Raw genomic sequence first — 19,056 nt, 5'->3', positions numbered from 1 at the left:
ACTATCAAATATAAAAATCTACTCTTAATTAATCGAGTAACAAGGCTTTTGGTTGCTACTTTTGGTTTCAGCTTGACGGAAATAAGCAACCAATCTGGTTTAGGAATGAAGGAAAGAGGCCAATACCTAGAAAGACTTCTAACCCCTGATGACTTAGGCAGGAGGTAAAAGCAAGGAAGTATGGTTTGAAATAGAGAGCCCTCTATTGCTCCAGCATGGACACTGTCATTCTGAATCAAATTCCAGTACAACCTCAATCACAGTTCATGGAATTTGAGTTTAAATAGTTAGCAACTACCTGGCACATAGAAGCATGCAAATAAGTGGTGACTATTATTATTATTATTTTCAGTCATCAAGTTAAAAATAATGATTCTTGGCTGGGCACGGTGGCTCATGCCTGTAATCCCAGCACTTTGGGAGGCCGAGGTGGGCGGATGACGAGGTCAGGAGATGGAGACCATCCTGGCCAACATGGTGAAACCCCCTCTCTACTAAAATACAAAAAATTAGCCGGGTGTGGTGGTGCGCACCTGTAGTCCCACCTACTCGAGAGGCTGAGGCAGTGGAATTGCTTGAACCTGGGAGGCAGAGGTTGCAGTGAGCCGAGATCGCACCACTGTACTCCAGTCTGGTGACAGAGCGAGACTCCGTCTAAAAAAAATAAATAAATAAAACATAAAAAATTGTTGTCCAGGGCATTGGCTCAGGCCTGTAAGTCCCAGTATTTTGGAAGGCAAGGTGGGAGGATCACTTGAGTCCAGGAATTGTAGACCAGCCTGGACAACATAGTGAGACCCCAGCTCTACAAAAAAACTAAAAAAAAAAGCTGGGTGTGGAGGTGTGTGTCTGTGGTCTCAGCTACTCAGGAGGCTGAGGTGGGAGGCTCACTTGAGCCCAGGAGGTAGAGGCTCTGTGAGCCATGGTCACACCACTGCACTCCAGCCTGGGCAACAGAGTGAGCCCCTGTCTCAAATAATCATAACAACAACAACAATATATAAAAACAATGCTTCCTTTAAAAAAAGCTGCCTACTTTGTCTTTTAAAATAAGAAGCAGAAGAGGAGCAGGTGCAAAAGTATTTTCCTTTTGGAAACACTTAACTGGGCACACTGCCAGATCTAAACAGTTTCTGCTCAACTCCCTGCCAGACTCATCTCCCATGTCAGCTCTCCCCAATTCTGTAAGCTTCCATAGAGAGTTCAACAACTAGTTAGAAAGTTCTACACAAATAAGAATTTCTGAATTAATAGGACAGGTTTTGTCATGCACTCAGATACATGATCAGGCCATAAGCAAATGCTGAAATAGATGAATTAGAAAACATCTCCTTTTGGGGAGCAAGATGTCTTTGGAATTCTTATGGGAAAAAATGGGTTTTCAATTTGCCAATGCACTAGATAGCATGCAGAGATATGAACAAAATGTTTATCTTGCCATTGCTGTGAATTTGGCAGCAGTCTTGGTTCTACGGGGCTATGGCCCAGGCTGATTAGGTATTCAGAATCTTGCTTAGTGTCTCTTTGGGATAAACAAACCCATGAGGGACACAGGATGGAACAGCATTAAGGAAAGAAAAGCCAATCGCACGCACGCGTGTGTGTGTTTACAGATAGAAAATGGGAACCAGAGAGGATCAAACATTTAGAAAATGAAATTTCAGCACTAGGTTGTGAGTTCATTCCCAGGAATCTAAGCTGGGTTCTGCAAGGGACTGACCAGTTGTGATAAACTGCTTCACCTCTATGAATCTCAATTTCCTCAGCTGATAAGTCATTTGGAATAGGTTGGCAGATCTCAACCCTCACTGCACATTAGAATCAGCCAGGTAAATCTCAAAAATAATGCTAACTACGCCCATTCCAGAACAATTGAACATATCCTTAGGTACAGGCCCCTGGCTCAGTATTAAAAAGAAACCTTCAGCCTGGGCACAGTGGCTCACGCCTGTAATCCCAGCATTTTGGGAGGCCAAGACGGGCGGATCACCTGAGGTTGGGAGTTCGAGACCAGCCTGACTAACATGGAGAAACCCCATCTCTACTAAAAATACATAATTAGCCGGGTGTGGTGGCACATGCCTGTAATCCCAGCTACTCGGGAGGCTGAGGCAGGAGAATCGCTCGAACCCGGGAGGTGGAGGTTGTGGTGAGCCAAGATTGTGCCATTTCATTGCACTCCAGTCTGGGCAACAAGAGCGAAACTCCATCTCAAAAAAAAAAGAAAGAAAGAAATCTTCAGGTGATTTTGATGTAGACCTGTGCCCTGCACTGGGAACCAGGGCCTCAATTATCCCTAATGTCTATTGTATGTCTGAAATTCTCTGACTGAGAGATATGGGACTCAATCCCTGGACCCACTTCCTGTTCTGTGAGGCCCAGATTCAGTATTTTAGTACTCAATGCCTTGTTTCCTCACCTACACAATGGGTAATGAATTCCTCAGTCTCCTCTTCATTCACAGGATGATATGGAAAAAGAATGTTATTCTGAGTGTATTTTTTTAAAATTATAATATAGACAAATGCTAAGCCATTTCTGCTGAAGGATCTCAAATATCCAATCACAACTTATTAAGGAATGGGCTCCATAGAAGTTTCCCCTATCTTTTCCAAGGTCATCTCTTGTAGTCTAAAATCTCTTATCAGCTTGCTAATGGCCAGGTAGAATAGGATCTAGTGACCTGGTTACCTAATGAAAAGCTGATTTCTTGTTAGAAACAAATTCAGCCCCTAGGTGGTACTACTTCCTTGGGCTTCTCTGTCTCCTCAGCAGTCCTTTCCATCAGTTTGTACTGCAGAAGTTGCTACTGTACTTGTTTTTTGGTAATCAAGTTAAATGAAGGCATTGTAGTGACATGAAAGACACACAAGATGCTTTCATGCTAGAATCATAAAAACCAAAGGCTTAACTGAAGCAATCAATCCATTTCCATTTTCCTGCATCTTTGATTTTCCTCAGATTTTTCATTTAATTATAAAAGTCAGGTTTCTAGATATTTCTCTTTTTAATTTATAATTTAACATTTAACAATTGGAATATCTCTGCTAATTACATGTTATATACTCTTTCGAATGTATTCAATCACAAAGATATTTTTAGCTATGGCCTATTTTCTGAGGAATGTAATTCTCAGTGTTCTGACCACTGTATGAAAACTATTTTCTTGGCTTCTGAGATTTTTCCTAAACTACTTCCAGTCGCATCCATGGAGAGAGGACCTGGACTCCAGAAATTCTTCGTTGTAAATGATTTGATGACTTACATATCTTCTCATGAAACTTCAAGAGACCTCTCAGCCCATGATACCACTCAGCCCGCCTTGACCCACAGTTTGGTTTACTGCAACCTATTCAAGTACTACTAGAATTTTTATCAGCTCATTTTTTTTTTTTAACATTTCAGGCATATTTTGAAACAACTATAGACACAAGAAATTTCAGAAAAGATCCTGTGTACTTTTCATCCAAATTCCCCAAATAGTGACATCTTATATAACTGTAGTACAATATTAAAACCAGGAAAATGACATGGATACTGTGTATATATTTTGAAGATAAAATATGACATGAATCTTACAAACTCAGGTACACTGGATGTTTTTACTTAACATAAAAAATCTTACATACGTATTTTTCCTCCCAAACTAAACATTCCTTTTCTAAGTGATACTAACTTAATTATTCATGTGATCTATTATATAATACACCAACAACCGTCTCTGAATAACAAAATTAACAAAACACCTCCAGAATGGTGCTAAGTAGAGTTTAAGAATTTTTTTCGGCCAGGTGCGGTGACTCACACCTGTAATCCCAGCACTGTGGGAGGCCAAGATGGGCGGATTACCTGAGGTCAGGGGTTCGAGACCAGGCTGGCCAACATGGCGAAACCCTGTCTCTACTAAAAATACAAAAATTAGCTGGGTGTGGTGGCACCCACCTGTAATCCCAGCTACTCCGGAGGCAGAGGCAGGAGAATCACTTGAACCCAGGAGGCGGAGATTGCAGTGAGCTGTGATCATGCCACTGCACTCTAGCCTGGGCGACAGAGCAAGACGCTGTCTCGAAAAAAAAAAAAAAAAAAAAGAATTTTTTTCCGTGTTAGTTTTGTCTATAAGCTATATTCTATTAAAAATGTGGAGTCAAATTACAGCGCATTTAAAAATCACTTGGAATCCTTCCTTCCTATGTGATTTTATCCACCATTCCCTACATATTTTGGATCATTTGTCTCAGTTTGCTGTACTTTTTAGATACTGCTATTTGCCCTTTTTATCCAAACATTTTATTATTATACATGGTCAAGCAGAGAGAAAAGTTGCGAGTATTTTACAATGAACACTTGTATAACTAGATTCTACAGTTAACATTTTACTATATTTACCTTATTACAAATCTATTCATCCACTCATTTCTCTATCCACCCATCCATTTATTTTATATTTTCTTTTGCATAAAAGGGCCTTCAGTACAATTAATTGATAAAACATTTAGCATACATACGTGGATTGCTTTTCTAAATATAAATTTGGTTTTATAATTAGGCAAAATATTGACATGGTTGCAAAAACAAATACAAAGAAGTCTGGCTCCTATTGCTGTCCCTTTCCTTTTTCCTCTCTTTCTTATTGGTAACCATTACAAAATTTCATTTATCCATCCACTGTTTTCATTTTAATACAAGCAGGTAGATATAAGTTTTATGTACCCTCCAATTTTTTCTCTCTTCTTCGCTGGCCCATATTGCATGTAGAAGCCACTGATAAAAGCAGCACTTTAGATGATATTCAGCCAACGAATCCATAATTGTTTATTGATTCCCTCTTACGTTCCCAGGGTATGGTGAATTGATGTTGATAAAATAGATTTTTTTTTTTTTTTTTTGAGATGGAGTCTTGCTCTGTCGCCCAGACTGGAGTATAGTGGCACGATCTTGGCTCAGTGCAAGCTCCACCTCCTGGGTTCACGCCATTGTCCTGCCTCAGCCTCCCTAGTAGCTGAGACTACAGGTGCCCGCCACCATGCCCGGCTAATTTTTTGTATTTTTAGTAGAGGCGGGGTTTCACTATGTTAGCCAGGATGGTCTCGATCTCCTGACCTGGTGATCCGCCCACCTCGGCCTCCCAAAGTGCTGGGATTACAGGCGTGAGCCAAGGCGCCCAGCCTAAAATAGTTTTAAGACTTACTTGGTGCTCATCCAAACACATACACACACACACACAAACACACACACACTCTCTCTCTCTCTCTCACACACACACACACACACACTCATATACCCACAGACTCATAAACTCTATTAAGTAGATGCAGTTGCAAAAGGTTTTGGTTCCAGTACCTGGAGTGGTGGGAAGGTTTCAATATTAATTAATGAGTGAATTTGATTCAATAAAACCTAATTTCCTGACAACTTACTAACTAGCTGAGTAATTTTATTTCATTTGTGATGAATTCAGCCAAGAGGACTGTAAATCTCTTGTTACTTCTCTTTGCCAAGAGTAACCAGTAGTTAAGGAGCAAATAGCTGTCAGTTTACTAACAATTACAGAACTGAGCCAAACCAAAAGCTTAGAGTTGTCCAATTAGAAGAACATTGTCTCTTTGTTTTCTAATTAGTAGAGATATGTCCTCAGATGTCTCATTTAGATTAATTCCATGAGTGGAGGCAAATCTCCCCTACAAGAAGCTCTGTGGCAGTTACAAGTAAGGAATTCAGAGGCCAGGTGAGCCTGTATCACACCTTGTTTACAGGGAAAAGTCAATAGTAGTTTCCTCTGGTTAAATTGAATAAGTGTGTTCTTTGTTTAGTATCAACAAAGTTGAAAAAGGTGTTACTCCTGTGCTTTCCAGGTGTCATCTAAATGACTCCACTCCCCTGCCTCCCCACACTCCCAAATCTCCATCATTGGTCAATACCCGCTCTCAAGGATCCAAGTAACATAAGTCAATCTTAAAATTCCATGGCCTGTAGTAGTAAATGCCTCCCTAGTTTTTTTTTAAATTCTTGGTAGGAAGTGGTATATGGTGGCATGCACTTATGGTTTTGGCTACTCAGGTGGCTGAGGAGGGAAGATTTCTTGAGGCCAGGAGTTTAAGGCTACAGCGTGCTATGACTGTGCTTGTAAATAGCCACTGAACTCCAGCCTGAGCAACATCACAAGACCCTGCCTCTAATAAATAAATAAAAATTATAAAAATTCTTGGTCAGGTTTCTATTCCATCACTTCCTCTGCTTCAGGCCTTCTAATGCTGTGTAAGTTGGTTCTACATTTTTCTATTTGAAATCAAACACAAAATACATGTTTTTGAATATCACCAATAAAATACACTCCAAGAATCTGTGATCTTAGCAAAGCTCTTAGGTGTAATCTTAGATGTGTGATTTTAGGTGTGATCTCAGGTGTGAATAAATGTCCAGCAGTGTGTTTGGGTCACATAGATCCCTTGTGATTGCCAGCAGCTGGGCACATGTAAACAAAAATTTGAATTTATTATAAGGTTATAGGCTTGGCTCACTGACCAGCAGGTCCTGGCTACAGTAGGGCCTTGGGAAATAGAACTCCAGCTAGAATGCTGTAGAACTCCTGAAATTCCCTCCTTTCTGATTCTTGTCTTTGCTCATTTATTTTACTCTTAGGTTTTGTTGCAGGTCAGTGACCCTGGCCACATGGAATAGAAACCTTCCCTGTTTAGGTCTCCTTTGTTTGGGAGACTGAGGATGAAAACTGCTCATTCCAAAGGCAAAATTTTAAGGAAAATGATTCTTATTGTTCCAGCAGATGTAGGTGCCTAAAACGGCATTAATAAGCCTTGGTCAATGAATGCAGGGATGTGTTGTGGAAGAACAGATGCTCCTGCCGCAGACACATGGATTGAAGAGGAAAAAATGAGGGGGGTGGCCAGGCAATAGAGTATGTGTGATACCAAAGTATTTTGTATTTCATCAGGTTATACATTTTTGAAGGCAGCAATTGGGAAAGACTGTTGTCTCAATCTCAAATAATGGAATTCAGAAACTATGATAAAGTATAGAGTTTATTTGAGCAGAAAGCTTGAGGGTAACCACTCAGGAAACACAGACACCTAATGATTGGAGTCAGCATTCCAAAGTGGGGAAGTTAAGGTTTCACTTACATAGGCAGTAAACAGGGTTGCAGCATTTTCCATATAAGGTCAGTACACACATTATAGCAATTTGATCGGTTACTACTTGCTACATTCCAAGAAAGATTGCTTTACCATTCCATCAGGAGGGATGATACTTTCAGGGGGTCTTATGTCTGGTGCCACAAGGCCTTTCCTGATCATTTATAGGAAAAAGCAGAAGTTGCAGTTGCACGCTACATAACTCACTCCACACAGCCACATTCCTCTCAAGGCTCAAAATAAGGTAAAGTTCCAACAGCTTTAAGTTTGCATTATTCAATTTCATAGTTGTTCTATTTAGTTATAAGACCATTAAATGGGTAATGGTGACCTCTATGTTAAAACATAGGGTTCAGGTCAGCAGCCAGCCTCAGAGCCCTCTCATAGCACAGCAAAGCGTCACTTACTTCTCCTTTCAATTTGTGGATAAGTCCAAGGAGGCTGACACTTTCCACAACCCGTACATTCTGGTGAACACATCTTTTAGCCAATTTCTCTAAAGCATTAAGAAGTTTTTCCCTGGAATGGGACATTTTTTCTATTTTCAAACCTTTTAAATAATGGGTAATTGCTATATCTTCAGATTTCCCAAGATGTTCTTGGAAACAGCCGTAGCGGAAATGAATCTCTTGCTTTAGCTGATCTTCAAAGATCTTCATGCGTAAGACTTTCTGAAAATGTTCCTCAGCCTTTCTGTGGTGGCCTATTTCTGCATACATTTCAGCCAGGTCAACATAGGCCATCTCAAATGTTGGCTTTAACATTATAGTCTTTTCAAATTTGCATATAGCCAATTGAACCAATCTGTTCACAGTTTCCCTATCTTGCCCTCTAGGCTGCCAGTTTGTAGCTTCCTTGATTTGGATCATTTGTGCCCTGTAGCAAAGCCCCATTTGGTGATGCAGGAAGGCAGAAGTGGGTGTTGTCTCCAAAGCCATTTTTAAGAGCTCAAGAGCTTTATCCACAGACCCTTTTCTTCGATAAAACTTGGCTGCATATCGAAAGACATAGGTCTGTGAAGATATACTGGTCAGAGCTTCTTCAATGTACTTTTCTACTTCAGCTTCCTGTCCTTCATTCTGAAGCTTCAGGGCAAGGAGAACCCTAATATATACATCATCTGGATTTAGCCTGACAGCTCGTTTTAGGACGTGCAGAGAAAATGCCTCATTCCTCCCTGATGCTGTGTTAAAGCTATCCAGGCGATAGACAGTGATTGCGTACCCAGTATTGAATTCAGGGTTTTCAGGGTTCCTTTCCAGAGCCTTTTCAAAGCAGGTCTTGGCCCGTTCATAATTCTTTCCTCCACACTTCACCAAGGCCCATCCTTCCTCACAGTCCATCTCTGGACACTCCATTCTATAGCGGGAAGGATTTGCAAACTTCTTGCAAGTGTTCTCCACTTTGTCCAGGTAAGTCTGGGCTTCTGCCAATCTGCCCATGTGGTAATACACCCAGGCAAAGTTGCCCCAGGTCACCAGACTTCTCATATCTGCTTGGTTGGCATGTTCTTTCTGGATTAAGTCTTCACCCTTTTTCAAGCTCACCAGGGCTTCCTCATTCTGGCCTTTCAGGTGTTTCACATAGGCTAGTAGGTTGTGTATTCCCACGTTATATTTGGTGTCCAGGAACTGAATCTCTTCCCAGATCCTGTTTTCTAAATCAGGAATTTCAGGGGCTTCAATTAACAACTTCCATGTAAAGTGACATCTTAGCTGAATCAGGCTATCTTCAATAAGCTTTCCATCAGATTCTTCACTGTAAAAATAGGCAGCAATTAATTACATTTTGTTAAAGTATTCTGTCCACTGAAAATGAAGGCAGCACTTCAAATAGTCAAATATTCTCTATCCTAATATCCCTGACTCCATTATCTGGTGCCTCTCTGGGTTCTACAGTCATGTCATTAGGACAGAGAACAGGTTGACATAAAAACCATGGGGAAATGCTAATCATCTCGTAGTACCAACAGATAGGTTACATGAAGTCTAAAAGTCAATTCAAAAGAGGTTAATTCTGCTAACATCAAAATAATCTCAGCACCACCCTCAACACTGCAAAACCTGTCTTCTTTCTGCTTCCTCCCGACTTTGCAGTGCATGACTAATGCTGTCAGAAGAAATGTGGATAGAAGGTTCACAGAAAGGTGGGTTCCTTACTCATCTTTTTCATGTTCTTAACATGTAAACACATTTTGGTTTTCTCTCCTCCCATGAAGTGTTCTGAGTAAAACATGAGGGCCAAATACGGTTTCAAATGCTGGACTTCATGAATGCTCAAGCCAGGTTGGAGAATGTGGTAGGGTTTCCTGTCTTCTTTGCCTGTGTGAACTTACTCAACCAGTCCTAAATGGAGGGGTTCCAAATGGGTGGAACCGCCTCACAAGGGCAGCGTTACTGATGGGGACAGAAGGAGAGGCACGAATGAACATTACATAGGTCAGATGTGTCTCTTTGAAGAAGTGGCAAGTCCCACTTTTGTAAGTCAGTGTTCCTGACATCAAGTAACCCTAAAGCCTAGCGGAGGACAGGCTATCAAAATCTCAACAATTATAGTAATCTCTCAGCCACCCATGAGGAAGAGAGAATAATATGAAGTCAGTGGGACCAGAAGGGTGTTTTTCCCCAATAGTTTACTCTCCTCTGAAGTGGAACTGAAGTCCTAGTCTCCCTATAAGAACATGAAGGATGAAAAAGAAATTTGTCCTTAATAGTTGAAAAAGTGGTCCTCACATCCTATGTAAGTATATTTACCTCTGTGTTCTCAACTAATTACCTTACAGTCTATACTTGACATGTTTCCTATCCATTAGGCCCAAGGAATGATCCCAGAGAGGACCATTATGAAATTTTCTTTTACTCTCTATATGGCAATGTATAGCAAAAACAATTTTTATATAAATCCCGACTCAATATAACCATAATATAATGTAATATAACCATAATCTAATCACAAAAAACGGATGATGAAACATTCTTTTTTGAAAATAAAGGGAAAGAAAAAGTTCACGGCCAGGTGTGGTGGCTCACACCTGTAATCCTAGCATTTTGGGAGGCCAAGGTAGGCAGATTGCCTGAGCTCAGAAGTTCAAAACTAGCCTGGGCAACATGGTGAAACCCCATCTCTACTAAAAATACAAAAAATTAGCCAGTGTCGTCCCAGCTACTCTGGAGGCTGAGGCACAAGAATCACTTGAATCTGGAAAGTGGAGGTTGCAGTGAGCCGAGATCATGCCACTGCACTCCAGGCTGGGCAACAGAGCCAGACTCTGTCTCCAAAAAATTAATAATAAAGAAAATAAAGGAAAGGAAAGGAAAGAAAGGAAGAAAGGAAAGGATTCACAAGATAATGAATAGCACCACAAAGTTGGGCAGAGGATACTCAGGCTTATGACTGCTGCTTCGAGCACAGCTGGCAGCCCAATACAGCCCTCACTTTTCCCTCAGAGTCTCCATCTAAAAAACTCCCTACTATGCTTAGACCCTCCTTGAGTGCATTCCTGCCCACAATCCCAAACCATCTTCTCCATCCTTGAGTCTGTGGAATGTGAGAGTCCTGGCACTGTCTGTTCTTGCTTTAGGATAGGACTGTATAGTTGACTGCTGAGATGAGGAGTCCCAGAAATCTTCCTTCCAGCTGTGGCCCAGGAAGATTACCCAATGAAACCTGTGTGTGGGCGTGTGTGTGGGACATATGCTGGGTGAGGTGGGGTCAGGAGTAAGTAAAATCAATATTGTGCTTAAGAATGCTCACTGAAAATAGTCACCACACCTAAAGAGGATGGAATCAGGAAGAGTTTTTGACCCAAATCCTCCACTCATGCCCAGTGTAGCTTGTGCTATGATGAGAACAGACAACTACCCAGGGAAAATAATCCACACAGACTTCCATTACTCTAGAGCTGCTGGAATATTTGAAGATACGCCATTCCAAGCTTTCTAAATATGTGCCCAATCTCAGCATCTCAGCTGCTGGCCCACCCAGCACATTTGTGAGCAGTAGAAAGAGATCAGTCTTCCTCTGAGTGATCTAATCATGGCCATGCATTGATAGGTGGAAAAAAGTATATTAGATTTTGGCTTTCACTGAAATTGTAGAATTTCAAGTGCACAACTTACACAATCTTACAAGGCTGCCCTGCCAAGTTCCAGAAGAGAATTATTGCTTTTTCTTATAGGTGGTTGTTCATCAACATGTATCTTCTTGACTTGGGCCCTGGGAAGACTACGGAGTAGAATATCACCCTAGAGGTGTCCTCACTCTCTAAAATGGAAATGCTGAGAGCTTAAAGTCCTCCTTTTACCTGGTGAGCATACAGAAAGTGCCGTTATTAGTAGTATACATATTATCATCAAATTAGGCCCCAGCGTGGTGGCTAATGCCTGTAATCCCAACACTTTGAGAGTCCAAGGCAGGTGAATTGCTTGAGCCCAGGAGTTTACGACCAGCATGGGCAACATAGCGAAACCGTGTCTCTCAAAAAATACAAAAATTAGCCAGGCCTGGCGATGCGCACCAGTAGTCCCAGTGACTTGGGCTGAGGTGGGAGGATCACCTGAGCCCAGGGAGGTGGAGGCTGCAGTGAGCTGTGATCATGCCACTGCACTCCAGACTGGGTGACAGAGGGAGGCCCTGTCTGGAAAAAAAAAAAAAAAAAAAAAAAAAGACGAGTTTGTGCATGTACGTAGTGACCTAATCCCTGTATGCCTGTGGCAGACGGGGACTCGTCACCATATTTTGTCAGGCATTTCCCTGGATCTTGTCCACTTAAGCTCCACTTCAGCTGTCTTGATCAATAAACATGAATAGAAGGAGGAGCTCAATCTGCTCCTCTGTCCCTGAACCAGTGGGATCAGGAGTATTTTGATGTGGGCATTATTCAGTCTGGGATAGTCCAGATTCCCCTTAGGCCACCTCAGGTCAGTGGCTTCTAGAAACATACACACAGGCCATTCCAAAACCTCTCACATAGACTAGCTACCAAGGCAGCAGGGAATGAAAGGCTTGCTTTCTGTCAGCTCCACAGATGCAGACACAACTAACACCTTTTTTTTGTTTGTTTGTTTGTTTTGAGATGGAATCTCACTCTGTTGCCCAGGCTGGAGTGCAGTGGTGCAATCTTGGCTCACTTCAAGCTCCGCCTCCCAGGTTCACGCCATTCTCCTGCCTCAGCCTCCTGAGTAGCTGGGACTACAGGCACCCGCCACTACACCCGGCTAATTTTTTGTATTTTTTAGTAGAGGTGGGATTTCACCTTGTTAGTCAGGATGGTCTTGATCTCCTGACCTCGTGATCCGCCCACCTCGACCTCCCAAAGTGCTGGGATTACAGGCGTGAGCCACCATGCTCAGCCACAACTAACATCTTATGACCAGGAGCCCATTATATTAAAAAGAGAGACTTGGGTACTCTTGTGGTGAATTTTTTTGCAATCCTTCACTTATAATTTCTTCTCAAGACAGGTCTACATGTTTGCTAGAGAGGGATCTCAAAAGAGCAGCCCATTTTTCTGTAAGTTCTTCCTCTCCCACTGACTGCAACATCAGATGGGAGAACTCTAGCAGGTCAGAATACTTTTGAGTGAAAGCCTTTTCCGCAGGTCACCGGTTCTAACTACACCAGGAAAAAAAGAAATATATATTTTGTGGAACAAACATATCACAATGCCTACAAAATTTCTTATTTTCTAACATCTAGTATAGTGGTTTTTCAAATTTTAGCAGGCAACATGATCACCTGGAAAACTTATAACACACAGATTGATGGGCCCCACCCTAGAGTTTCTGAGTCAGCAGGTTTAGGGTAGGGCCTGATAATTTGCATTTCTGCTACCTTCCCAGGTGATGCTGATGTTGCTAGTCAGGGGACCACACTCTGAGAACAGTTAATTCAGTGAAAAGCAAATTTCATAGTAATCACAATTTCATAGTTTCACAGTAATCACAAAATTTGACTTGTTATCAAAAACAAACAAACAACAGAAAAACGGCCATCTCTGAAAGTAGCTTCTTTTTCCCACCTGAATTTAACCAAACTATCAAATAAAAAGAAAAATAGCTGCTTCTTCTCACCTGGATGCCTAAAAGAGTGTTTTGTATATTAAAAGGATCTCAATGCTCTTGCCCTGACTGGTCCCCATGCCAGTCTCCTCTCTAGGCTCAGGCCTCTGTTCTCTGGTGAACAGTCTTTAAGTGTTGCCTGGGTAATTGTCCCTCTATTAGAAAGTGCTACAGAAATGACATCTTTGGAAATAAGATTGCTTTCTCGTTTATTTCCTTAAGAGCATTGCTGCTTTTATTAAGCCAGCTACGCTTACTATGCGAGCTCTGTAACAGGAGTTAGGAAACTTGCCTCTACATATATTCTCATCTTGCCCCTCTGGATCCACTTTCCTACATTCTTCACCATGCTCTGTGCTTGGAAGCTGATTCTATGGACTTTATTAACTCCAAAACTCTTTTATTTTTTACCTTCTTCTGGAGTTGGCCCACTGGGGAGCACCAGCCAGATATTAAATTGCAGGAGGAGGTGAAGGTTGTGGAATTAATTCCTAAGCTCCCACTGTGCTCTGCTTGAGGTTGTCAGTGATTTTTTTTCACCAAAGGCCTCTTGAGAAGCCCCTCCCCTACAGCTATAGCTTAGAGTCTCCTTGGGTCTGGCTCTCTTCTTGCTCCTGTAGGCCCAGGGTTATCATGTTACCACTGTTGTAAACCAACACGCCTCTTCCCGCTGCCCTGCAACCAACAAGCACTATTTCCTGTTGATTTCCCTAAACTTTGCCCATATCGTCTTAAATAGCCCCCTTACTAAACTCTTCTCAGTTATCATGTTGAGGGTGCCTATCAGGGTCAGAACCACCAGTGGGACAGCTCCCTTAGGAGAAGGCCTGTCAAAAAATTGGCCCTTAAGGAAAGTTTTAGAATTCAAAGTGTGCAGAAATAAGGTCAGTGAAGCAGAGAAAGCCTTTACCTCATGGTGCTATGAAGATAGCAGGTGCTCTGTAGTGCTTTGGTTCAGGCTTGGAGGCTCCTTCAATGTTTGTCCACAGAGTTCCAGGGCTTCTCAGATAAGCACGGTGCTTATATATGGGAGGTATATCCAGGCAGTTTTTTACACCCTCGATGCCCAGTGAATTGGCAGGGTGAAAATGATACAGAGAAATAGGGCTGTCTCTGCTTTGATTACAAATACATGCTGAGTTTTGGCAGCTAAGGGGATGGGTGTGTGAGAAGCAGTTTTGATACGCAAATTCCCTTGCTGGGGTCAATGTGGTGTAGGAGATAGAGGATAACTGAACTTTATGATGACATTCAGTGTTGTGGAAAAACCAGTGGCAGACAGGAACGTATATTTTTGTGAATCATGTCAGACTCTGTTGTCAAACTTGGTACTATCACATGTATCCAGCCAGGTGGTTGCAGGGACGTCTACAATGGAAGCTCCTTAGACCAGGGTCAGTGGTTTGTGCCTAAAAGAATACTGTAGAAAGTCATTGTCAATTTGCGGAAGAATGAGGTTGCAGATGATTAGGTCTTCTTCTGTGGGGCTGTGTTAGGCAAAACAACTCCTCAATTTTGAGATATTGGTCTGTAAGAAGGGTCCCATACTGGTTACATCCTCCAGCAGCATTTGCATTACTGCCAACCCTGGCTATAGTGAAGCCTACTCAACTGTTTTGATGATCTTTACTGTTCACCATCGGTGGTTCAAACAACAATGTTTGAGCTGGTCAGTAGAGAAACATATGCAATGTAGTCAGGGAATGTGATGGGGTCATGGGGGTTAAAAATCTAAATCCAAATTCACATAGTTCTTCTGAGTTGTCCTTATGTTTCTTCTGTTTCTACTATTTTGAAGATTATCTGTTACAAAGCAACAACCATAAGAGAGTCAATCAAACAATGTTCACATGTTTAATGAAAAATGTATATGATACCAAGGCTGATGTAATTGCCCACACAATTAGCAGGGAAAAAGGAAAATTTGGAAAGCTGCTATTCTGAATTCCTCTTGTGAATTGTTACAATGTCATCCTGTAAGTTTCTGGATCTTGATTTTGTAGGGGTAGTGCACCAAGATAAGCAAAAGGGCGAAGACTGAGAGCGATTTCCTTTTGAGTGAGCATTTCAAGGTAGGGTTATTAACTTCATTACAGTCTTCTCTTAATTACCAAATGAAACTGTAGCCTGGCTGTGCTGTTTCTTCTTTGTCCTGGGCCTGTAACTAGACTATATTTCCCAGGCTCCCATGTGGTAAGGTGTGGTCATGGGCATGGGATGGGAGGCTGTCAGGAAGCAGAAATGATTCTATAATTGGGTGTCTTAAATTGTGTCTGGAAAAAGAGAAGACTAGACCAAGGCGACAGATGTAATTTGAAAGGAAGCAGCAGTCACTCCTATTGGCCAGTTTAAGGGGCTGCTTGATTATTTTTGAATCCAGTTGGAAAATATTCATATTTTTGTCTGCACTCAGACCCGATTACAGAGTGGCCTTGTATTTTGTCTTGACCTATCATGGTCACAGGTGTTCATGATGCTCTCAGATGTCTGGGGCAGCTCTTCTCTTTCTTTTCAGGGAGCTTCTGAGTTACTGCTCCAGTTACTGCTCCTGACCTTTCTAAAGCCAAAAATTACATAGACAAGAAGGACTACCCAGAAAAGGAGCGTCAAATAAGATTTTATGCATTCACAGTTGAAATGAGAGCAGATATCTTAGGAAAAGAATACGCTTAAGAAAGAGTACAGTATATAATCTGTCTCTCTGTGTGAATTAAAAACCCATCTCCACGTCTATTCAAGGAAGGATTTAGGCAACTTGAGATAGACCACATCTCCCCATTCGCATGAGACAAGTTCCTAGAAGAATGTGCTGGACCTCTTGACTTCTTTTTCTTTTTTTTTTAAGATAGAGTCTCGCTGTATTGCCCAGGCTGGAGTACAGTGGCACTATCTCTGCTCACTGCAACCTCCGCCTCCCAGGTTCAAGTGATTCTCGTGCCTCAGCCTCCTGAGTAGCTGGCACTACAGGTGTGCACTACCATACCCAGCTAATTTTTTGTATTTTTAGTAGAGACGGGGTTTCACCATGTTGGCCATCCTGGTTTTGAACTCCTGACCTCAGGTGATGCACCTGTGTTGGCCTCCCAAAGTGCTGGGATTACAGGTGTAAGCCACTGCACCTGGCCCGTCTTCACATCTTACAAGCACAAGATATCATTTAGATCCATGTATTCTTACATAAACCCACCAAATCTCAACATTACTTAAGTAATGAGAATCCCCATTTTATTCCTTGAGTATACTCTAATAATAAAAGTAGGCAGAAAAATTCTCTAAGCATAATGACAGCACAGAAATGGAGGTTAGAACCATTCAGGGGAATGAGGGAAAGGAAACTAGGCCCACGTAGCCCTGCTGTGGAAGACCAAGTTTGCTGAAAGGGAAGAATGATTGTTAGTCAAACATTGTTTCATCTGGGGTTGAGCAAACCTAGGCCTTTAGAAAAAACCTTCTACACCTGTCAGGTGACAGAATCACCTGATGGAGGGGGTTCCTCACAGATATTTGCCATCTTGTTTATTTTGGGTCCATGTGCTCTGAGTACAAGACAATAGCGCCCCATCATAGAACAACCATTATTCCATATTTGGGGCCAATGGGATGTTTTCTTCTGAGGTTTCCTTTCTTGCTCTGCAGCTTGGGCATAATGAGAAATATTAAAACCCTTTACCTTTACTTGTCTTTGTGCACACAAGATGATATTGCTCAGTAGTGAAGGCCACCTGGAATCAGACCGCCTGGGGTCATTAATGGACTTTGCTGCTTACTGGACGTGTGATCTTGGGATAGTTGGTTCACATTTCTAAGCCACGTTTACTTACCCATGGAATCAGAATAGCACTAGGACTTTCGTCATGGGGTTATGTTGAGATGAAGTGGGATATTGCATGGAAAGCATGTCTCATTTAACAGCATTCAGTAACTGTGAGTGTTGCTTTCACAGTGTGGGACAAGTCCCCTTATCTGTGCAGTCTGTGCTGACCATTAGCTGGAGCCCTTCCCCGACTACAATTTTTCCCAGTGGGCACTGAGAGAGAGGTGTCTCATGTCATATCTGACTGTGCAGCGGCTGAGATAGCGGTGTCCTGTTCTGAGCTTCAAGCCAGGGCAATCTAGATATTCCCATCTCAGGCTCGGGTCAGGGAGCCCTGGCCATATCTACACATAGAGCCCAGCAGTACCTCTTGGGCAGCAGGCATTCAGCCCCTCCCTAGTGAGGATGGACCTGTGTAGGGGGAGAAGAGATTTTGGAATGGGACTCATTTCCTCTCAGGTCTCTCTCTCCAGTTCTGTATCAGATGGGAAGCTTCTAGGAGGCCAATTGTGTTTTCAGATACAAATATCTTCTGTAAGGCACTAGCCCTGACTCAACTCTAAAAGGGATAGAAACATAAGCAAATACTGAAATGAACATTAAGAGAGCTGCTGACACTGAGAGTAGTATGACGTTGGAATTTTCATGCATAAAATTATTGCTTAGTAACAGCGTGTCAGAGAAACAGAGTGAGTGTTTGTCATGTGGTCACTGAATTTGGCAGCAGTCCTGGTTCTGTGAGGCTCTGGCTCAACTGATTAGGTATTCAGGATCTGGTCCAGTGTGTCCTTGGATAAATACAGCCATGAACCACACAGGACAGAGCAACAATAAGGAAACAGCCAACACATTGTGTAGGAGAGAGAGAGAGAGAGAGTGAGAGAGAGAGAGAGAGTGTGTGTGTGTAATGTGTGTGTCTACAAATAGGAAAAAAACAATGGAAACTAGAGAGGGAAACTCATTTCTAATGGGCAGGATGCCTACTTGTAGAAATGAAACTTAAGCATTGGAGAAATAAAACTTAACCACTATCAACATTCCAGAACCAGCTCTGTGTTCGACTAACTAGCAGAGCGAACTTGATTTCACTTAAACACTGAGTTTCCTCATCAGGTATATAAAAAAGTTGGCCTTGAACAGTGGTTTACAACCTTGGGCTGCAAACTATAAAATTCCTTGGAAATCTTTTAAAAATGCAGATGCCTGAGCCAATCTCCAGCCCAGTCAATCAGAATCTCTGGAAGTGAAGCCCAGGCATGAGTATTATCAGTAAGTTTTCTGAAAAAAGTAATCCCAAAGTGATTTTTTTGTGCATGATTTAAAACCACTAGACTAGATTTTTGCTACTCAGGATATGGTCTGTTACAGTGGCATCATCATGTACTAAAAGCCTAGAAATGCAGAATATCAGGCCCCTCCACAGATCTCCTGAATGAGAACTTGCCTTTTAACATGTCCAGATGATTTGTTGGTACATTAAAGTTTCACAGATACTTTTCCAAATGATCCCTGGATCCCTTTCAGGTCCAAATGCTTTGGATCAGAGACTCATTCCTAATAAATACCTATCTTTCTATGAGGCTCTGAGTCTAGAACTTTATTTTTCTATGCTTTGGTTTCCCCTTGTGCACCTTAATAATCCATGTAATACCAGAAAGGATGTAGGTCAAAGTGCACTGACCTCTACAGAGAGTGTCTGATGTTTGCTTTTGAAACTACTCATGTTTGCAAACTTGCACCAATCATGTCCACAGAGAAAATACTCAGCTACTAGGAACTTCTCTGCTCTGAAAGTCCTGGTAATCTTCATACCACCTCAGGGGTCTTGATGGCTATCTTTGGGCTACTCTGATTTACTTTTCTGGCTGACTCCCACGTGTTCCAGTTCTTTTTTTTTTTTTTTGAGATGGAGTCTCGCTCTGTCGCCCAGGCTGGAGTGTGGTGGCGCAATCTCGGCTCACTGCAAGCTCCGCCTCCCGGGTTCACGCCATTCTCCTGCCTCAGCCTCCCAAGTAGCTGGGATTACAGGCACCCA

The 19,056-nt window shown here is 42.1% G+C and overlaps 2 protein-coding genes across 4 annotated transcripts in view; one reads left to right on the top strand and one right to left on the bottom strand.

Moving 5' to 3' along the window:
• The window catches only part of LIPA (lipase A, lysosomal acid type), a 200,977-nt gene that overhangs the window by 22,539 nt on the left and 159,382 nt on the right, over positions 1-19,056 (top strand). The window lies entirely within an intron of this gene.
• IFIT1B (interferon induced protein with tetratricopeptide repeats 1B) lies at positions 7,020-14,495 on the bottom strand. Its single transcript, XM_002820959.5, has 2 exons — positions 14,118-14,495; positions 7,020-8,906 (listed from the first exon to the last, which is right to left on the bottom strand). The coding sequence occupies exons 1-2, from the start codon at positions 14,120-14,122 to the stop codon at positions 7,487-7,489; spliced, it is 1,425 nt and encodes a 474-aa protein (XP_002821005.3). The 5' UTR covers positions 14,123-14,495; the 3' UTR covers positions 7,020-7,486.

This window comes from Pongo abelii, chromosome 8 (genome assembly GCF_028885655.2).
Source record: "Pongo abelii isolate AG06213 chromosome 8, NHGRI_mPonAbe1-v2.0_pri, whole genome shotgun sequence".
Lineage (NCBI taxonomy): Eukaryota > Metazoa > Chordata > Mammalia > Primates > Hominidae > Pongo > Pongo abelii.
This window is presented reverse-complemented; position numbering and strand designations above follow the sequence as displayed.